Source organism: Cherax quadricarinatus, chromosome 10 (assembly GCF_038502225.1).
Source record: "Cherax quadricarinatus isolate ZL_2023a chromosome 10, ASM3850222v1, whole genome shotgun sequence".
In the NCBI taxonomy this organism is placed as follows: Eukaryota; Metazoa; Arthropoda; class Malacostraca; order Decapoda; family Parastacidae; genus Cherax; species Cherax quadricarinatus.
In genome coordinates this window covers 34,253,295-34,276,212 of record NC_091301.1, presented here as the reverse complement: position 1 = coordinate 34,276,212, position 22,918 = coordinate 34,253,295, and the positions used below count along the sequence as shown (strand labels likewise).

Genomic DNA, 22,918 nt, shown 5'->3' with positions numbered 1-22,918 from the left:
CAATATGCAGTTGTGAATGGGTTGACATATTTATACAATTATTGCAATAAGGAATAACAGTAAACCTTATATTTTTTGTGTGAATAAAAATTACAAATAATTTATATAATAATAATAATGATAATAATAATAATAATAATAATAATAATAATAATAATATGTATAATAATTATATGAATAATAACAATACACATAATAATAATAATAGTACAGTGGACCCCCGCATAGCGACTTTAATCCGTGCAAGAGGGCTGATTGTTATGCGAAATGTTCGGTATGCGAATGAATTTTCCCCATAAGAAATAATGGAAATCAAATTAATCCGTGCAAGACACCCAAAAGTATGAAAAAAAAATTTTTACCACATGAAATATACATTTTCCTACACACAAAGAGAAGGATACATGCACAATAGTAGAGTAGTACATGCACAATATATATTGTGCATGTACTACTCTACTAAATGAAGAATAAATGACACTTACCTTTATTGAAGATGCAGCAATGACTGATGAGACGCTGTGTCCTGGGAGTGCCTTTTCCTCCTGAGTACTGTAGGTCCTGTTTGGCATTTTCTTCCAGAACAGGCCTTATCACACTGTGTATGCCACTACGATTCTTAAATCTCTCAAACCAACCTTTGCTGGCTTTAAATTCACCAATATGAGCACTAGTTCCAGGCATTTTTTCCTGTTCACCTGGGTGTTAGTCGACTGGTGTGGGTTGCATCCTGGGAGACAAGATTAAGGACCCCAATGGAAATAAGTTAGACAGTCATCGATGACACTGACTTTTGTGGGTTATCCTGGGTGGAAAATCCTCTGGGATTAAATGTTTCTTGGTATTCTCAATAAGCCACACCAACAACGGTGCTACAGCAGCAGCAGCAGCAGCAGCTGACGGTGGTACAGCAGCAACAGACGATGCTACAGCAGCAGCAGACGATGCTACAGCAGCAGCAGACGATGCTACAGCAGCAGCACACAATGCTACAGCAGCAGCAGACGATGCTACAGCAGCAGCAGACGATGCTACAGCAGCAGCAGACGATGCTACAGCAGCAACAGACGATGCTACAGCAGCAGCAGACAGTACTACAGCAGCAGCAGCAGCTGATGGTGGTACAACAGCAGCAGCAGCTGACAGTGCTACAGCAGCAGCAGACGATGCTACAGCAGCAACAGACGATGTTACAGCAGCAGCAGACGATGCTACAGCAGCAACAGACGATGCTACAGCAGCAACAGACGATGCTACAGCAGCAGCAGACGATGCTACAGCAGCAGCAGACGATGCTACAGCAGCAGCAGACGATGCTACAGCAGCAGCAGACGATGCTACAGCAGCAGCAGACGATGCTACAGCAGCAGCACACGGTACTACAGCAGCAGCAGCAGCTGACGGTGGTACAACAGCAGCAGCAGCTGACAGTGCAGCAGCAGCTGACGGTGGTACAACAGCAGCAGCAGCTGTACCACCAATAGTAGCGATGGTTGATTGGGGTTTATTATACAGTGGACCCCCGCATAACGATGGCATCGCATAGCGATTTTTCCGCATAACGATTACTTTTATCGCAAAATTTTTGCCCCGCATACCGATTAAAAACCCGCATACCGATTTTCGTCCGAGACGCGTCCAATGTGCCCTCACATGTGCCGGCCGTCCCATTGTTTACCAGCCAGCCTCCGCGGTAACATCCAAGCATACACTCGGAATATTTCGTATTATTACAGTGTTTTCGGTGGTGTTTCTGGAAAATAAGTGACCATGGGCCCCAAGAAAGCTTCTAGTGCCAACCCTGTGGTAAAAAGGGTGAGAATTAGTATGGAAATTAAGAAAGATTTTGAAGGGTTTGGGGCTAACCCTGAGAAGCCTATGCCAGTTGTGGAATCCATTGTGCCTACTTCAAAGATTAAGGAAATGTGTGCAGAGTGGTTTGAACTGCAAACCTTTATAGATGAAAATCACCCTGACACAGCTGTTGCAAGCCGTGCTGGTGACTATTTCAATGACAATGTTATGGCCCATTTTAGGAAAGTCTTGAAGAAACGGGAGGTACAGAGCTCTATGGACAGATTTGTTGTGCGACAGAGGTCCAGTGACTCTGAAGCTGGTCCTAGTGGCATTAAAAGAAGAAGGGAAGTAACCCCAGAAAAGGACTTGCTACCTCAAGTCGTAATGGAAGGGGATTCCCCTTCTAAACAGTAAGAAGATAATGCTCTCCCCTCCTCCCATCCCATCAATCATCACCAGATCTTCAATAAAAGTAAGTGTCATGTAATTGTGCATGCCTTTTTCAGTTTGTGTGTATTAAAATTAACATTTCATGTGGTAAAAAAAATTTTTTTTCATACTTTTGGGCGTCTTGCACGGATTAATTTTATTTCCATTATTTCTTATGGGGAAAATTAATTCGCATAACGATTATTTCGCATAACGATGAGCCCTCTTGCACGGATTAAAATCGTTAACCGGGGGTCCACTGTACAACCTGGCCAGCTCGGAGACACGCACTCCACTTTCATACTTATCAATGATCTTTTTCTTCATCTCTATAGTAATTCTCACCCTTATTGCTGTAGGGTTGGCACTAGAAGCTTTCTTGGGGCCCATGGTCACTTATTTTCCAGAAAAAATCACCAAAAACACTAATAATACGAAATGTTCCGAGTGTATGCTTGGATGTTACCGCGGAGGCTGGCTGGTAAACAATGCCACCGGCTGAACATGTGAGCGTGGCTCAGGCCGCACATTGGACGCGTCTCGGACGAAGAGCGGTGAGCGGGTTTTTGGGCGGTATGCGAGGCAAAATTTTTGCGAAAAAAGCGAGCGGTATGCGGATTGTACGGTATGCGATGCGTGCGGCATGCGGGGGTCCACTGTATAATACAATAATAATACAGTGGTCCCTCAATAATCGTCCGGCCTGAAAGTCGTCCATTTCAGAAATAGTCCTGTTTTTTCGTCAAAATATTGGCTCGCAAATGGTCCTGTAACTCGCTAATAGTCCTTCGTCCCGGACGCGTACTCACGCTCTGAGCCACCTCGGCCTTTCCTTCCAAGCCAGTGTGCCATTGTTTACCAGTGAGCGACGGTCCCTTCACGTGCTCCAGCGAAATATTTCATAATATTCCATTGATTTTAGTGCTTGCAAGTTATTTAAGTGCTAAATAAGCTACCATGGCTCCAAAGAAAGCTCCTAGTGCCAAGCCTTTGGTAAAGAAGGCAAGAAATACGATTGAATTTAAGAAAAACATCATTGAACAATATGATACTGGTGTACGTGTGGGCGAACTGGCAAGGACGTATAACAAATCCTGTACAACCATATCTTCCATCATAGCCAAGAAAAAGGAAATCAAGGATGCTGTTGTTGCAAAGGGGGTAAATATGCTGACAAAAATGAGATCACCAGTACTTGAAGATGTTGAGAAGTTATTATTGGTGTGGATAAATGAGAAACAATTGGAAGGAGATAGTCTTATGACGTCGCTTATTTGTGAAAAGGCTAGGCAGTTGCATGACGATTTGGTAAAGAAATTGCCTGCAACTAGCGGTGATGTGAGTGAATTTAAGGCCAGCAAAGGCTGGTTTGAGAGATTTAAGAAGCGTACTGGCATACACAGTGTGGTAAGGCATGGTGAGGCTGCCAGTTCGGACCACAAGGCAGTTGAAAAATATGTGCATGAATTCAAGGAGTACATAAACAGTGAAGGACTGAAACCTGAACAAGTGTTCAATTGTGATGAAACAGGCCTCTTTTGGAAGAAAATGCCAAAGAGGACCCACATTACTGGCATTAAGAAACAGAGAAGAGAAGTAACCCCAGAAAAGCAATTGGTACCCGAGGTGTTGATGGAAGGGAATTCCCCTTCCAAACAGTAAATCATCCAATCTGTCTCCTTCTCCAGTCTTCCATACACAAAGAAGAATCGCCAATAAAGGTAAGTGTTATTATGTTAATGTTTAATTTATCATGTGCCACTGTATTGTTTATGTACTACATCTATATTTCATGTAAAAAAATTTTTTGTTTTAATACTTCTGGGTGTCAGGAACGGATTAATTGAATTTACATTATTTCTTATGGGAAAAATTGATTCGTAAATCGTCCATTTCGATAATAGTCCCACTTCCAGGAACGGATTATGGACGATTATTGAGGGACCACTGTAATAATAATAATAATAATAATAATAATAATAATATATGTATAATAATAATACATAGATAATAATAATGTACTACATATAATAATTATAATAATAGACAGCTTCAAAAGGCCATCACTAGATGGCAGTGTTTACCACAACAAAGAGGGAGCAGTTGTGGCCGCCTCCACCTGTTACATAATGACATATTTTATTCATTCTAGAGTATATATCGTGTTTCTATGTTATTCATATTGTTTGTTATGTCATACTAGATGAACTGTGATAGATAAATAAGCCGTATAGATGATATTAGCGAAATTATTCATGAAGTATTTTGCCCAGTGTCCAGACAAACTCTCGTCCACCGCAGACACCGCCCATACCACTACATGAATGACATATTTTATTCATTTTAGAGTATATATCAGGTTTCTATGTTATTTATATTGTTTATTATGTCATATTAGATGAAGTGAGATAGATAAATAAGCCATAGAGTTGATATTAGCGAAATTATTGACGTACAGAATTCCACTGGAACAGATCAATTGCATTTCAATTAATTTAAATGAGGAAAATTGACTGCAAATGAGCAAATCCAGTTGCGAGCAAGGTCATGAAACGGATTAAACTCGCAAGTAGAGGTTCCACTGTATTTCATTCCAAGATGCCAGAACACCAAACCTGACCTTAGATACTCTTAGCTGTTTAAATACTCTGAGGTTTTTCTGAGTGGTAAACAAACAAAGGCTTTAGCTTGAAATTTCCAGAGGCATTGGCAGAGGAGGCAGGGCAGGCAGGACAGAGCAAAGCAGGCAGGACAGAGCAAAGCAGGCAGGACAGAGCAGAGCAGGCAGGACAGAGCAGAGCAGGTAGGACAGAGTAGAGCAGGCAGGACTGACCAGAACAGGCTGGGCAGAACAGCACAAGCCAGAGCAAGAAGGGCAAGACAAGACAGGCCAGAGCAGACTGCACATGAAAGGACAGGCTAGAGTAGGCAGGACAGGGCAGGACAGGACAGGACAGGCCAGAATAGGCAAGGCAGGGCAGGGCAGGGCAGGGCTAGACAGGGCAGGGCAGGGCAGGGCAGGGCAGGACAGGGCAGGGCAGGGTAGGACAGGACAGGACAGGACAGACAGAGCAGGCAGGGCAGGACAGGACAGGACTGGGCAAGCAGGCAAGGCAGGACATGGTTGGGCATGCAGAGACAGAGAATGGTAAAGAATTGTACATTTAATATTTACTCTTGCCACAGTCTCCCACCTCCTCACATCTGGAACAGATACTGTCTCCTTCCCTCCCTCCCACTCACTTCCAACATTCCTCCCGTCATCACTCCATTTAAGACCTTTTCATCAGCCTGTCTTGTCTCTGGGCTAAGGCCCACCCATGCCCACCAGACCATCATGATTGTCGTACACTTATTGTATCTCAAATTTTTCATCGCAACTCAAAACTAAATTTCTTTATGAGGGTAAATCATAACTCAAAATAACTGTAACTCAAGACCATCATAAGTCAAGGAACCACTGTATATACATATATTTAGTGCCAAGTACTGTATATAATTACAATTCTGTGTTGCAAAAATAGAATTCAAAGTGGTGCAAGACTCACAGCAATGGTTTCAAGTTGGAAAAATTTAGATTCAGAAAGGATATAGGAAATATAGGAAAGCACTGGTTTGGTAACAGAGTTGTGAATAAATGGAACAAACTCCTGACTAACCTCACTTAAGTTAAAACATTGTGTAGGTTTCAAAATAGGTTAGATAAATATATGAGTGAGTGTGGGTGGGTGAGTTGGACCTCACTAGCCTGTGCTAATAGGTCTGATGCAGTGCTCCTTCTTCTCAAGTGGATGTGGCTTGGACCTGACTAGTTTAGGACAGTACGTGACTTGGACCTGCCTGGCACGGGCCAGTAAGCCTGCTGCAGTGCTCCTTCTTTCTTATGATCTTATTGATTCCAGGGCTCTCACAAAGATGGAAGGTGAGAGTAGGCTGACTGAATGCATCTGGCTGTGACAGTAGAATAGAAGTATATCAGTGTAGCAAACCCCTCTTCTAGTGCATTGGTTACGTTCCTAATAATAACTATCATATGAAAAAACAACTTTATGTAAAGTGAATAACATATGGGAAAAATAGGGTTACATTTCAAATACCTTCAAATCTGCTCCAACAACTTTTTAATATTCTTCTAGGTAAAACTTATTACAGATTATCTTACCTTAAGTTCTATTAGTCATTATTTGAAGCATTTGAAGAACATAGAGAAGGTTAACATGGGCTTACTGGGTCTAGCTGAATACAGTGAAGTTTAAATGATACAATCAGTACATGTCAGCAATTAAAAATAAGCCACATTTTTTTTTACCTAAATGCACCAGACATACAGGAACTTACCAAACCTATATGAAACAAATATACAGTAGAGCCCTGCTTTACGATGTTTCGCTTTACGGCATTCTGCTAATATGGACATTTCAAATTATGTGACCAAAACTCGCTATATGGCTCCCCCCACCTGACTTTCTAACAGTCAATGTGCTTCACCCAGTTTGTTTACATTCTCCGTGAGCATCGCATCTCTCCATTATGTTTGGAAACTTCAAAATTTCAAGTGTTTTTAAAAGTTATTTCATATTTTATATATACTCTGATAATTATACTTATGTATACCTGTACCTAAATAAACTTACACACTGTGCTGGCATGCAGGTACACATTAAAATCAGTAGGAATGTCTTATGTCTTGAGATGCCACATTAGTAAGGATAATAATAATACTCAATAAAAATCACTGAGTCTCATTAAATGTCGTATATTACGTTAATATACACATTTTCCTTAATCCATCTATGATATTTTTCAAAATTACATTATAAACACGATATGTAACATATAAACATGATAAATACACCCCACAGTAGAATAAATTAACATAAATATGAGATATGGTAGGCAGACGACTTGTACGAGTGACGGCAAGAATAATGTTTTCTCTAGTCCAACCTAAGAGAAACTATGTTACTGAGGGTAACTGTAGAAAATTATTCCTTTCATATGCCTTCACTCAGAGCGTCATTTCTTCTAAAAATGGTGTTACATGAGAATGGGAGTGTTTCTCTTTATTTATTCTACTGTATCAACGTGGAGACAACTTGTACACAATGTAACTCGTACACAAACCAGACGCGTTCACCTGGTTTGCTAACAAAACTCGCGTCCACCTGGTTTGTTTACATAACTCCACGCCTGTCCTCTCTCATGTGCTCATTCTCTCTCTCTCTCATTTATTCGTTTTATGTCGTTTACTCACCTCTGACCCTACATTTAGACTACAAATATTTTAAGGTAAGTAATGAGTGAAATGTATATGCATTTTATTGCTATGGGGCACTTTAAATGTCATAGAATATTAAGTGTGGATGGGGTGGCCTGGTATGGTAACCCGGCTGACTACCATACATACCACACTTGATTTCTTACAATAAATACTACTCATCTCACCCTACATTAAGACCACAAATATTTTAAGGTAAGAAATGAGTGTAATATATGTGTATTTTACTTTTTTATTGTTTTTAATGCCTAGTTCTATTGTTAACTTAATATATGTTAGTGTAAACTTGTTATCTAGTATTTATATGCATTTATAAGTGGAAAAAAGGGCATTCCACTTTACAGTGATTTCCACTTTATGGCGGTAGCCTGAAACCTAACCTGCCATATAAGTGGGGCCCTACTGTATACCAAAGATAAATTCATTTGATAAAGCCAAAGCAAAGAAAAAATATCATTATAAAAATGCACAAGGCATCATCAGCTGCCATCAATAAACCAACATTAGGAAAAATAGTCACATTTTTTTACCAAACCATACAAACATATAGGAACTCACCACACCTATACTAAACTTGTACTAAAAATAAATGCATTTGAAAAAGAAATAACTAAGGAAAATACAGTAATACTGTACTTACATAAAATACTGTGGGAGACCATACGCAGGATATGAAGAGAGCTGCTCACCCTAACTTTGGCTTTGGCAACATTATGAGATTGCAGATTTTTATATCTAAATTTTCAATACATAGCCAAATTGTCTAAATAACTTTTAAACTGTATGATCTATACATGAAGAGCAAATGATGCTGTACCGAATGGAAGAGAAAGAAACACCGTGCACTTTGAACCGAAGCCAGAGTCAGCAGGGAAAAAATGCACCTCCATCTCCTGTCTCCAAGAATTACTGCTATGTTGATAACATAACAGTGGCAACAGCTGGCATGAGACTTACCCATACATCTTCCCACACAATTCATTTAAACACTTATTCACTCTTTTATCAACACTCACTGACATGATTGATTGAAGAAATAGAGAATAGATACATCACTGTTAAAGGCACGGGAATGTGTAATTATAGTTTTTTTTTTTTCAACACTGGCCGTTTCCCACCAAAGCAGGGTGACCCGAAAAAGGAGAAACAAGAGTTTTTCTTCTTTTTACAATTAGTAATTTATACAAATGAAGGGGTTACTAGCCCCTCGCTCCTGGCATTGTAGTCACCTCTTATGACACGCATGGTTTACGAAGGAAGGATTCTGTGATTACAGTGTAATCATAATAATGGACAATACTGTATTACTAATCTTTGGGGTTAATAATCCTAATAGTCTACTACTGAACTTGTGAGGATTTCTTATATTAATACACTGAATATTATCTTCAAACTTTTTATCAAGGTGTTTTATATAAATGAAATATTCATAATTAAATAAATTTTAGAAAACACTAATTATGTGAGTAAAATGCTAGTTACTGAACATGACTTGCTCTCACTTAGCAAGAACAGTGGGAAGCTGTGATAAGTGGGGTAGCCAGTTGTGACATTTTATGCAAGGTACTACCCAAATTTCACATGTTACCTTTTTTTTATTTGTGGTGTATATTATAAAGGTTATTTCATGGTATGCAATTTTGGATGCATATGTTCAATTGCGCTTACACAATATCACACTCTGTGATATCACTTTATAAGAGGGTTTACTGTACATGTCAATTCTGCTCGCTGTGAGCTTTTAAACTGATTCAACCAGGGTTAATTTTACATGCTCTTTAAAGAAAAATACAACACACATACTGGGAGATTAAAATCCAAAAAACTGACTTTTCAGAAGGTAAGACTATGTATGTACTTGTGGTGACTGCCTGTCACAACAAAAGCAACACAATAGTTTAGAAAATGAACAAATGTTCAAAGTTAATCAAAATACTGTGCAGTACAGTACATATTACGATACTGTACTTATTGACTAGTAATCAGTGCAGGAAGATGATAAAATAAGTGAATAATAATATATACAAAATATTTGAGTTGGGAACCAAGGTCAAATTTATAAGAAGAGATAAAACTCGGTAAAGAACAGGATTAAGGTGGTGCGCTCTGTAGAAACTCCTGGCCATGACGACTGAGGACGTGGGCCTTGAGATTCCACTTGAAGGTGGCACGGTAGTCACACCGTGGACACTGGTATGGGCGTTCTCCAGTGTGGGTGCGTAGGTGACGTTCCAGTTTAGATCGCTTGGCCTGGTTCTTGCCCTCAAACTTGCGGCCGCACACTGGACACACAAGCACCCGCAGCGCCTGTAACAAGACACACACCTCACTGCCACACCTGTCTGCTCCACCATGATCTCCTTCAACACAAACTCACTCCACTATCATGTCTAAATTCCCATCATTAAGAATTCTTTACATTTCTTTCACTCTTCTTTTATAAAAAATAGTGATGCAAATGTTCTTGTTTCACACAGTTTCCTAATTCAGAGAGGGGTTGCGCATCAGCTTTTCCCAATTATGAGTTTATTTCAAAATACTCTACTGTATTAGCATCACATTATTTCATATTACAGTACACGAGTTTGTCGCCTGAACTTTCTGAAAACCAAAAAGTAATTATAGTATTACAATTAAAGCAGCAGAATTCTGACTTTTGAGTGCCACATTGACATTTTAGATTCGGAATTAATATTTAACTACAAAAACAGATGGACCATTTTACCAACACAATACTCTTTAAAAAAAAAAAAAAAAGAGGCCACTGAAGAACAATGAGCTTTAATGATGGACGGATAGTTACTAGTGCAACTACAAAATTTTCCTTGAATGGTGACAAATGACGTGCCATTTGGTTCCAAATGAACAACTCTTATCTTGGCAGATTCACAATGTTTACTGATCACAATATACATGATTGACATCATACATGTCATATTAAAGCAACCATTTTTTCAGTTCAGATGAGAAGTTTTGTCTTTTCTTGGTATAGTAAACAACAACTTTGACAAAGTTTAAATGATGAAGAAATAACAGTGGTGCAGGCTTGGCTTATCCTATATTGATGAAAAGTAATATACTGGAGTGTGATGGCCTCTCATACATACAAAATATTACAGGTACAGCACTGAGCTGAATGTCTCCAGCAGGCTTGTGTGAAGTGAGAGCCACTATGAGTTTTGCCTTCTATAGGTATGAAGGAACAGCTTCTGCACCGTGCCTGACTTCAATGTGTGTTTTGAGGTTGCCCTTCCTATTAGCACGATGAGGACACAGTGGGCACTGAAAAGGTTTCAACCCAGTATGGATCTGCATATGACGCTCCAGGTTTGATTTGCTGTTACGACCATGGAACCTCTTGTTACAGATGCTGCAAGTCAACTCCCTCCACAAGTGTACTCCATCACCATCAACAACACTACAAGTCCCTGGAGCCAAGTCGATGGAAGGGGAAACAGTTGAGGGGTGCCGTGGAGCAACGATGCCAGAGCGTGGGGATGTTGGAGCGATCTCTCTCTGAAATAACAAGAGCAAAGCCTTCGTTTAGGCCCTCTTCTGTCTTGATGGCTTCACTACATGTTCTTCCTCACTTACAAAGACTTCCATTATTCACCAGTATCTTTATTACTTCCATTAACATACATCAATAAACTAAAGTATAAGAGGAAATAATATGCTACAACTGCAGAGGAAAAATTCAGATTTACTTTACTAAGGATAAAATAGTTCAACTGCACATAATTTTCCAATGAATAAGTTACACAATGGTTGTGTTTTACACTTTCTGGTTTAATTCTTTATTTGTAATTAACATTCTAGAAAAAGGTGCTTTGATTACTGTGAAGTGCTTTTGATCCATAGAAAAATAAGTACCTTCCATTTCCTTGGATCAAATTAAATTATTTCCCATTTCCTAGGCACTGTAAAACCTCTAGGTGTTTAGTGCTTCCTCAAAAATATAATAATAGCTAGATGTGTCTCAATGGCTGCCCAATACAAGAAAGATATCTCCAACATCCCACTAGCCCAGCTCCCTCTAATAAAATGCACACACAAAGAATAATAAGAATGTGGCATAAGTTTCTAAATGCAGTTAAATATCAGCACTGAAGATTTTGAGACAATCAGATGGGGCACTCACAAGTTATTGCATGGCAACAAATATCCCAATTTCTTCAATAAAAATGATATAGTGACACCAACACTGCCCATTATATATTAACCCTTTGAGAGTCTGTCCCATAGTTCTATGGCTCTGAAGCCAGGGTCCAAGCTGTAGTATACGTCATGAGTTCAGCTCATTCAGATAAGCTGTGAGTGGTAAATTTGTGCCTAGATACGAGAGAATGCATCTATATGGTAAGTTTGCACCATATAAAACAAATCCTGCAGCACATAGTGCATAATGAGAAAAAACAACTGCAACCATGTTTTTGGATTAAAACAGGGATTTTTGTATGTTTTTTGTGGTTCTATTCATGTTTTCTGGTCTCATTTCATAGAATGGAAGATATATTACAGAAACAGAGATGATTTTGATTAGTTTTAGTACTGAAAATAGCTTGAAATTGAGCTAAAAGTAGTGGAAATGCTCGATTTTTGCCGATGTTCAAGAGTAAACAAATCACATCACACATCCAATACACATCAGCTAGTGGGTCTAATGTGTGTTTCTGAATGTTCTGAAAGTATTTATACAATTATTACAATATTGCATAATGGTAAATCTTCTATTTTTTGATGTGAATAAAAAATCAAAATGGAATTCATCTGGAAAGCCTGGAAATGTAACTAATAAACAGAAGAAATGTTATTTTAGTGCCAGAAATGCCTGCACTGTTTATTCTGGACCCTATTTTGTAACTGGAATGTTTTGAACTTTGTGTGAAATTGGCCAAATTACCAATTTCCGATCACTTCATTGGGTAGTTGAAATAACTGACTGGCCGATTTCATGTGCTCAATAGATAAAATGGGACACATACTAGTGAAATAGCTAAGAATTTGGTCAATGTACAGACGCTACCCTACTTACAAATATTCGAGTTATGAACATTCAGACAAGCAAACAGACTGCCGTGATAAAGAAATTTTTTATCACAATATTTATTATTAAAATATGCTATGGTATTAAGAATCATACATTACTTTCACTGTACAGTATTGTCTTTTAAATTTTCAACAAAGAACGATGTAGAAAGAGAACAATAACAATAATGATAATATTAAAAACAATAATAATAATCGTAACAATAGAAAAATGGCAAAATATTGACTCATCAACAATTCAAGATACAAACAGCCTTCTGGAAAGTAACTTATTCGTAAGTTGGGAAGTGTCTGTAATTGGCTGAAAACAGGACTCAAAGTGGGTAAAATTGCCCACAGCAAAATTTGTGAGAGCAAAATTTCATCAAATCTTGTACTTTTTATTTTATCACCTTAAAAAAAATATTCCCTACCATTTCAATTTTTCTTTTTGGTGGTGGTGGGGGGGGGGGAGATTCTCGGAACCTGTGGGGAATTTCAGACTGGGGGTCTGGACCCTCAAAGGGTTAAAACATTCCACTAAGTAAGATTCACTAGCTTCAGAAATTTACAATCAGAAGAACTATTCTCTAATTATTACATGGAGGCCAATATCACAGTTGGTTAACCCTTTCAGGGTTTCTGACATACTAGTACGGCATATGCAAAAGGGTTTTTGATGTACTAGTACGGCTTACGCACCAGGGTTTTTGATGTACTAGTACGCCTAAATTCTAGCGTCCTCAAATCTAGTGAGAGAAAGCTGGTAGGCCTACATATGAAAGAATGGGTCTATGTGGTCAGTGTGCCCAGAATAAAAAAAAATCCTGCAGCACACAGTGGGTAATGAGAAAAAAAACTTTGACAGTGTTTTTGGTTTAAAACAGCGACTTTGCACTGTATTTTCGTATGGTATTTATGACGGTATTCTAGTTTTCCTGGTGTCATTTTATAGAATGAAAGACATATTACAGAAACTGAGATGATTTTGATTGGTTTTACAATGAAAAGTACCTTGAAATTGAGCTCAAATTAGCAGAAATGTTCGATTTTTACCAAAGTTCAAAAGGAAACAAGTCATGCTATGCGTCCAACACACGTCAACTGGTGAATCTAATATTCTTTCACAAGCGCGCTGGTATTATTTAAACCATTTCTACACTAATGCAGTAGTCTGCATAACAGTAAATCTTCTATTTTTTGGGAGAATAAAAATTCAAAGTGGAAAGCAAAAGAATGTAAGAGGGGCGTGGGGACGTGACTAATGAACAGAGGAAATGTTATTTTAGTGCCAGGAATGTCTTTCTTGTTTATTCTGGATCCTATTTGGAAATTGGCATCTTTTGAAATTTGTGTGAAATTGGCAAAATTGCTAAATTCTGACCACTTTATTGGATAGTTGAAATCGGTAAATGGGTGGTTTCTTGTACTCAGTCAATAGAAAAAATGGAGTTCTAGCGAAAAAGTTATGGTTTTTGTCGACTATTACACTGGAATTGGTGGAAAATAGGGCTCAAAATGGGCAAAATTGCCGATGCATAAACATCGTCGAGACCGCTAACTTCGCATAATTCTGTAAGTTTTCCATTAAATTTCATACTTTTGGTGTCATTATGATCAGGAAAAGATTCTCTATCTTTTCATAAGATTTTTTTTTTTTTTTTTGAAAATTTGGCGACCCTGAGGACAAGTCTGGGAGAGGGCCTGTCGACCCTGAAAAGGTTAATAAAGGCTTACATGAGGCAGTAACAATACCAACCTTCCTTTGAGCAAAATAAACCAGCACATTAAGTTTGAACCCACTCTGATGATTCATTCTCATGTTATTGGCATTAAGTAGTACAGTGGACCCTCGTTTTTCGTAAGCATCGGAATTCGTAATTTTTGCAAACCGTAACATTTTTTGTCAAAATATTGACTCGCGAATCATCGCTAGACTCGCAAATAGTCGTTCATCTCAAACATGTATGAGCAGCCCCAATCACTATTCAGAGTCAGTGTGCCATTGTTTATCAGCGAGTGAGCACAATCCCACACGTTCATACAATACATTTCGTAATATTCCATTCATTTTAGTGCTTGCAATGTTAAATAAGCCACCATGGGCCCAAAGAAAGCTGGTGCCAGTTCTTTGGTAAAGGTTACAAACATGATAGAATTAAAGAAAAAGAGTGTAGAAAAATATGAAAGTGAGGGTGGTAGAGGGTGGTAATGATGGGGGTAGAGGGTGGTAGTGGTAGTGATGGTGGTAGAGGGTGGTAGTGGTTGTGATGGTGGTAGAGGGTGGTAGTGATGGTGGTAGTGATGGTGGTAGTGATGGTGGTAGTGATGGTGGTAGTGATGGTGGAAGTGATAGTGGTAGAGGGTGGTAGTAATGGAGATTTGTGCAATGTGGAGTAGGATGGAAAAATCTGTGGAGGGACATCACCCTAAAAAGCTCTTGCAAGCCATGTTGGCAACACGTACAATGACAATGTCCTGTCCCATTTTAGGGAAATTTTAAAGAGACGTCAGAAACAGAGCTCTCTGGCCAGACATTTAGTGCCACAGGTGTGCAGTGACTCTCAAGCCGGTCCTAGTGGCATTAAAAAACAAACATGGAAAGTAACCCCAGAAAAGGACTTGGTACCTGAAATCTTTATGGAAGGGGATTACCCTTCCAAACAGTAACTTCTTCATCTTCTCCCCTCCTCCTGTCTTCCATACACTAAGAAGAATCTTCAATAAAGGTAAGTTTCACATTATTATTGTTTTATTTTTCATGTCTCATTGTTTTCTGTGTATGTACATCTATATTTCATGTAAAAAAGTTATTTTGTTTTAATACTTTTGGGTGTCTGGAAGGGATTAATTGGATTTACATTATTTCTTATGGGGAAAATGGTTCTGCAAATCGTCAATTTCACCAACAGCCACACTCTCTGGAACGGATTAATTACGAAAAACGAGGGTCCACTGTTTGTAAGTTTTAGTATTAATTTGCCTGAAATGCTTTGTATAATGAATGGCTTTCAACTGAACATTCATCAGTATTAAATTTTTATCAGTATTCTATTTGTTTCTAAAGTATAACCACAGAGCATGTAAATCTGACTACTGTAACTTCTATGTACCATCAACTGAAATAAACATGTTATTTTATTTTATTTTTTATATTTAAAGTTTTAACCCTTAAACTGTCCAAACGTAGATCTACATTTGTACCACTAGCGCTGCAACATACATCAGTGTTTTATTTTTCCTGCCTCCAAATTTGGCCTGAGATGCCTGGTCAGTATAGAATGGGTCTTAGCACTCGGTGTGCACAGTATTAACCCTTTGAGGGTTTCGGACGTACTAGTACGGCTTACGACCCAGGGTTTTTGACGTACTAGTATGCCTAAATTCTAGCGCCCTCAAATCTAGTGGGAGAAAGCTGGTAGGCCTTCATATGAAAGAATGGGTCTATGTGGTCAGTGTGCACAGTCTAAAAAAAATCCTGCAGCACACAGTGCATAATGAGAAAAAAAAAACTTTGACAATTTTTTTGGAATAAAACAGCGACTTTGCACTGTATTTTCGTATGGTATTTATTATTGTATTCTAGTTTTCTTGGTCTCATTTTATAGAATGGAAGACATATTACAGAAATTGAGATGATTTTGACTGGTTTTACAATGAAAGGTACCTTGAAATTGAGCTCAAAGTAACAGAAATGTTCGATTTTTACCAAATTTCAAAAGTAAACAAATCGTGCCAGGCGTGCAATACACGTCAACTGGTGAGTCTAATATTCTTTTACAAGTGCACCAATAATATTTATACCATTTTTTACACTAATGCAGTAGTCTGCATAACAGTAAATCTTATATTTTTTGTGAGAATAAAAATTCAAAGTGAATAGCGAAAGAATATAAGAGGGGCCTTGAGACGTGACTAATGACCAGAGGAAATGTCATTTTAGTGCCAGGAATGTCTTTCTTGTTTATTCTGGACCCTATTCGGAAATTGGCATCTTCTGAAATTTGTGTGAAATTGGCAAAATTGCTAAATTCTGACCACTGTTCTGGATAGTTGAATTTCATAAATGGGTGGTTTCTTGCACCCATTCGATAGAAAAAATGGAGTTCTAGCGAAATATTCATGTTTTTTGTCGACTAGTACAGTGGAATTGGCCGAAAATGGGGCTCAAAGTGGGCAAAATCGCCGATGCACAAAAATCGCCGAGACCGCTAACTTTGCGAAAGCATAATTCCGTAAGTTTTCCATCAAATTTCAAACTTTTGGTGTCCTTATGATCGGAAAAAGATTCTCTATCTTTTCATAAGGGAAAATAATTTTTTTTTTTTTTAAATTTGGCCGACCCTGAGAACGAGTTTCGGAGAGGGCCTGTCGACCCTCAAAGGGTTAAAAAAAATCTGGGAGCACCAGTTCAACTGAGCACCAGCTAGAGCAAATAGCATGGCAAACACCAGGGATTCACTGATATCATGTCATATTAACACTCCCCTTTGAAGAGGAAAGTGATGTTGACCCATAGTTTAGTGGCTTTGAGATGGATGTAGCCACAAGTGGTTGAGGAAATATAAAAAAAAAAAGATAATAATGCATATGCAATATTTGTGCAACATCCTTTCATTTCTGATACCAGTGGTAGTGTCATGCTGCCATAATGTCATACGTATTTGGCATGGCTGGCTGGCTGTGTGGCCCGGCTAACTGGGTGGCTGGCTAACTAACTTTGGCTGTCTCTTTGTCTGTATCTGTCTCTGTCTATCTGCCTATAACCCTGTCTGTCTATATCTCTGTCTGTCTCTGTCTCTCACAGGTATATATCAGTACAGTTATTATACAGTGTAAATTGCCAAGGATAACTCAAAAATTCCAGGCAAAGTGCTATACAGTGCTTGTAGATATAAGGCACAATAAGCATGGCACAAGTAATATGCATTTTCACTTGCTCAGGAATCAGGGAGAGGCTCGTAAACCAACAGGTATACGAGCCACTCCCTGAGATAGAGAGGCAAGCAGACAGAAAGACACACACACACACAGGCAGACAGAAAGACAGATAAGCAGAGCTAGACAGATAGACAAACATGTTTGTGTGTTAACAGTGAAAACAAATAAAGCCAGGGGTTCCCTGCAGCAGTGCACGATCATCAAGTGTCAAACCACTGCTTACCCTGTCAGCATTTTAGTGACACTTGTCATAAACACCATGATTCAAGGAGTTTCATATATACTTCAGCATGTCTAAAACATTGCTGAGACCTATAAATACTTTGTATATACTTCTAGACAATAATAAATGGCAAAGGCAGGTGAAAATGTTCACCTGTCGGTGTGATTGTGACTATTTGAATATTATTTCAGTACCTATTATTAGTGTCAGAACAAAGATTGGCTATGAAATCACAATAACTATTATAAATTGTAATTACAGGTCGGCCATCACTAATCCGGCATCATTGGGACTTGTAGTGTGCCAGATTACAGAGTGGTTAAGTTAGAATACACTTAATTAACCTATCAACAGAGACTCTGCTACATCTTCCACATTTTTATCACTGCTTTCTCCTTCACTGGCTTGCTGCTGTGGATTTACATCATCTGCACAATTTCTGAGTCAGTATAATGATGAAATTTGAAATTATGCTAGCAGAAATTAGTGCTGGATTACTGATGGAACGAGATAACTGATTGCTGGATTAGTGATGGCCAACCTGCATTAGAATATAAAAATTATATAAATTAAAATAAAAATGAGAAAAAAAGGTATATCGGCAACACCTCTGCAAGTGGCAGGACTCGATGTTGCCGTCAGGTGAGCATCCAGTGCCAACTTCATGGTCTTATATCTCAGTAAGTACTGGTCTTAAATTTTTTTTTTTTCGTCTTATAACACACAGAAAACTGCCCTCTTTAACCCTTTCAGAGTCCTTGCTGTAGATCTACGGCTTTACGTTGAGGGTCCAAAAGGTAGATCAACGCCATGAGCTCAGCTCACTCCGATAAGCTGTGAGGGGTAAATTTGGGCCTAGATATGAGAGAATACATCTATGTGGTATGTGTGCACCACATAAAACAAATCCTGCAGCACAAAGTGCATAATGAAAGAAAAAAAACTGAGACCGTAATTTTTGATTAAAACAGCAGATTTGCAGTGTTTTTCCTATATTTTTTACAGTTGTATTTGCGATTTCTTGGTCTCATTTGATAGAATGGAAGGTATATTACAGAAATAGAGATGATTTTGATTGGTTCTAGTATTGAAATTGGCTTGAAACAGAGCTCAAAGGAGTGTAAATGTTAAATTTTTGCCGATGTTCAAGAGTAAACAAATGACCTCGCACGTCTAATAAACGCCAGCTGGTGGGTCTAATATGCGTTCACAAATGTGCTGATATTATTTATGTAATTATTACTATATTGCATGACAGTAACTCTTCTATGTTTTGATTTGAATAAAAATTCATTATATGAATTAAAAATCAAAATGGAATTCATTTGTAAAGCCTGAAAACATAACTAATGAACAGAGGAAATGTTAGTTTAGTGCCAAGAATGCCTGCATTGTTTATTCTGGACCCTATTTTGAAATAGGAATATTTTGAACTTTGCATTAAATTGGTCAAATTACCAATTTCCAATCACTTTATTTTGTAGTTGAAACAACTGAGTTGGCAATTTCTTGTGCTCAATCGATAGAATAGAAGTAATACTAGTGAAATAGTTAAGAATTTGATTGACTGGAATAAGGTAATTGTCCTAAAATGGGAGTTAAAGTTGGCAAAATCGTCGATGTGTAAATATCGCTGGCACATTAAAATTCGCAAGAGCATAATTTCGTAAAATTTCCATCAAATTTCGTACTTTTTGATTTATTACCTTCAGAAGAAGATTCTTTACCATTTCTTAAGAAAAAATAACAAAATTATTTTTTGAAAATTCTTGGACACTGGTGTGCACTTTAACCCTTTCAGGGTTTCGGCCGTACTAGTATGGCTTACAAGCCAGGGTTTTTGACATACTAGTATGCACAAATTCTAGTGCCCTCAAATCTAGCAAGAGAAAGCTGGTAGGCCTACATATGAAAGAATGGGTCTATGTGGTCAGTGTGCGTAGTATAAAAAAAACCTGGCAGCACACAGTGCGTAATGAGAAAAAAAAAAATCTTTGACCGTGTTTTTGGATTAAAACAGCGACTTTGCACTGCATTTTCATATGGTATTTATTGTTGTATTCTAATTTTCTTGGTCTCATTGTATAGAATGGAAGACATATTACAGAAATTGAGAAGATGTTGACTGGTTTTACAATGAAAAGTACCTTGAAATTGAGCTCAAAGTAAAAAAAATGTTCGATTTTTACCAAAGTTCAAAAGTAAACAAATCATGCTAAGCGTCCAATACACGTCAACTGGTGAGTCTAATATTCTTTCACAAGTGCGCCGATATTATTTATATCATTTCCACACTAATGCAGCAGTCTGCATAACAGTAAATCTTATTTTTTTTGTGAGAATAAAAAATCAAAGTGGAAAGCAAAAGAAATGTAAGAGGGGCCTGGGGACGTGACTAATGAACAGAGGAAATGTTATTTTAGCGCCAGGAATGTCTTTCTTGTTTATCCTGGACCCTATTTGGAAATTGGCATCTTTTGAAATTTGTGTGAAATTGGCAAAATTGCTAAATTCTGACCACTTTATTGGATAGTTGAAATCGGTAAATGGGTGGTTTCTTGTGCTCATTTGATAGAAAAAACGGAGTTCTAGCGAAATAGTTATGATTTTTGTCGACTAGTACACTGGAATTGGCTGAAAATAGGGCTCAAAGTTGGCAAAATCGCCAATGCGTAAACATCGTCGAGACCGCTAACTTCGCGAGAGCATAATTCCGCAAGTTTTCCATCAAATTTCATACTTTTGGTGTCATTATGATCGGGAATAGATTCTCTATCTTTTCACGAGAAAAAAATATTTTTTTTTTTTTTTTTTTTTTTAGTTTTTTTTACCCTGGGAACAAGTCTTTGAGAGGGCCTGGCGACTCTCAAAGGGCGAACCCTTTCAGGGTCCAAGGCCAAAATCGGAAGGGGTGCCCCAGTGTCCAAGAAATTTTGAAAAAAAAAAAAAAAAAAAAAAAAAAATTATTTTTTTCTTACAGAATTCAAGAGTATATTTTTGTGCAGGTAATAAAAAAAAAATTCTGATCAGTACTTACCAAGATACAGTGCCGAGAAGTTGACCCAAAATGACCGAGTAGCGGCAACATCGATCATCTCCACAAACGCTCATTACTTTATTTAACGTTTTTTATAATTTTTTCTTTTCTTTTCAAATTTTTTTCTTTTCCTACTAACATTTGGGGCCTGAGAGACCAATACTGTATATATATAAACTCACTGTATTGAACACAATAACCGCACTGAAGTTATTATCATATTATTGTTTACCACTTTCGTTTATTACAATAAACATGCACAAATCTTGTGTAATACTAATGTTCTATCATATATTTACATATGTACAATCACTGGACATGTTTTTAGAACTGCTGCAGCTTTTGGAACTCCTTGAAACAAGGCAATATGCACAGAGCTACCTTACATTCCTTGCACATAAACCGAGTGTCTTTGCGTCTTTGTTGCTGTCGTTTTGCTTGTGCACAGACAGCACATCTCTTCTGAGCAAATTTCTTCTTAGTTGCAGGAAGCTGTATTATGAAGTGATCACCTTCCCTCCTCAAATGCTTGGATATATCCTGAGGAGTTCGAGGATGGTTTTGTTATGGTCTTTTAACCCTTTGACTGTCGCGGTCGTATATATACGTCATGGGAGATACTGTGTTTGACGTATCTATACGCATAAATTCTAGCGGCTTCAAATCAAGCGGGAGAGGGCTGGTAGGACTACATGAGAGAGAATGGGTCTCAGTGGTCGGTGTGCACCCTGTGAAAAAAATCTGGGACTCAGTGGTGCATTGTGGGAACGCCATCTTGGTAGTCCATTTTCACCATGCCTCGCGGTAAGAAGTTCCTCACTCCTCGGCGGATTGGAGGTCTTTTGTTCCCAAGTGATAGCTCAAACAGTGATGATAGTGTCAGTGAAAGTGAATTCCCTGGTTTTGAAGCGGGTGTGACCGAAAAAATTACCCAGGATAACATAATTAGTGATGAAAACCCAGATGACCCACAACCTTCCACCTCTGGTGCTGGGCCGGCTCGTTCATGTTCACCTGTACCAGGACGAAAGAGGAAACTATTTGCCCGTGTACAAGACTCAGATGTGAGCAGTGCAAGTGATAGTGATAGTGATTTCAAGGTTATTGAAAGCAGTTCTAGTTGTGACAGGGTGAATATTCCCCAGTGAAGCAGAAGTATATACGACGTCGCATGCGGTTTGGTAGTGTACCATATGCTCTTCCAAGAGGAAGGAGTACATCTCGGAGCACATCCCGTGGCCCTACACCACGTCCTGATAGTGAAGATGACGATATTGTTACGATGGGTATCAATGATGCAAGTGAGGCAGCAGGCGGTGGTGGTGATAGTGATGGTGGCATGAGTCATGTGACACCAGCAGCAGGCCACGCTACTACCCGCGCTGCTGACTCTGCACAACTACAACCAGCCTCACCCGACCCCACACTCCCACAACCACAACCACATTACAATATCCAGAACGCACCAGCTGACCGCATCTGGGATTGGCAGCAAGATGACGAGTTTGTTCCCAATCCCCATGACTTTGATGGAGGACAAAGTGGAATACGGCCATCATGTACACTTGGGAACAATCCCACTGAACTGGAATGCTTTCAGTTGTTCTTCGATGAACCCCTGATGGACATTATTGTCAGGGAAAGCAATACATACTATGAGTACACCATGGCAAACACTATTCTGTCACCAAGATCATGCCTACACCAGTGGAAGGACACAACTGTGGCAGAGATGTATCTGTTCTTTGCCACAATAATGCTTATGCCACATGTGTATAACCATAGTGTCAACACATACTGGGCGACAGACCGCCTGATTTCAACCCCTGCTTTCAGTGACATTATACCAGTGAATAGATTTGTGTTACTGTTACGTATGTTACACTTTTCAGACAAAACCAGGCCTGACCGAAGCGACAGGTTATATAAGATCAGACGTGTGTTTATGTACCTGAAACAAAAGTGCTGTATGTATTTTTATCCCTTCAGGAAGCTTGTTATTGATGAGTCTTTGATTTTGTTCAAAGGAAGACTCTCATTCAAGCAGTATATACCAAGCAAGAGGAAACGCTTTGGTATAAAGTTATTTGTTCTGTGTGATTGCAAAACTGGTCTGGTTTTGGATATAATTGTGTGCACTGGCGGTAAAAGAATGGAAGATACCAGAAAGTTACTGGGTATCTCT

The 22,918-nt window shown here is 38.6% G+C and overlaps 1 protein-coding gene and 1 long non-coding RNA gene across 4 annotated transcripts in view; one reads left to right on the top strand and one right to left on the bottom strand.

The window, feature by feature from the left end:
* LOC138852513 (uncharacterized) overlaps window positions 1–10,757 on the top strand; it is a 103,139-nt gene extending 92,382 nt beyond the window's left edge. For both annotated transcript variants that reach the window (XR_011391838.1, XR_011391839.1), the window contains exon 3: window positions 10,624–10,757. This is a non-coding gene — a long non-coding RNA (uncharacterized lncRNA). The remainder of the gene's footprint in view (window positions 1–10,623) is intronic.
* LOC138852512 (zinc finger X-chromosomal protein-like) overlaps window positions 3,983–22,918 on the bottom strand; it is a 33,452-nt gene continuing 14,516 nt past the window's right edge. For both annotated transcript variants that reach the window (XM_070083765.1, XM_070083766.1), the window contains one exon: window positions 3,983–9,811. In XM_070083765.1, coding sequence (XP_069939866.1) covers window positions 9,596–9,811 — 216 coding nt within the window. In that variant the 3' untranslated portion in view covers window positions 3,983–9,595. The remainder of the gene's footprint in view (window positions 9,812–22,918) is intronic.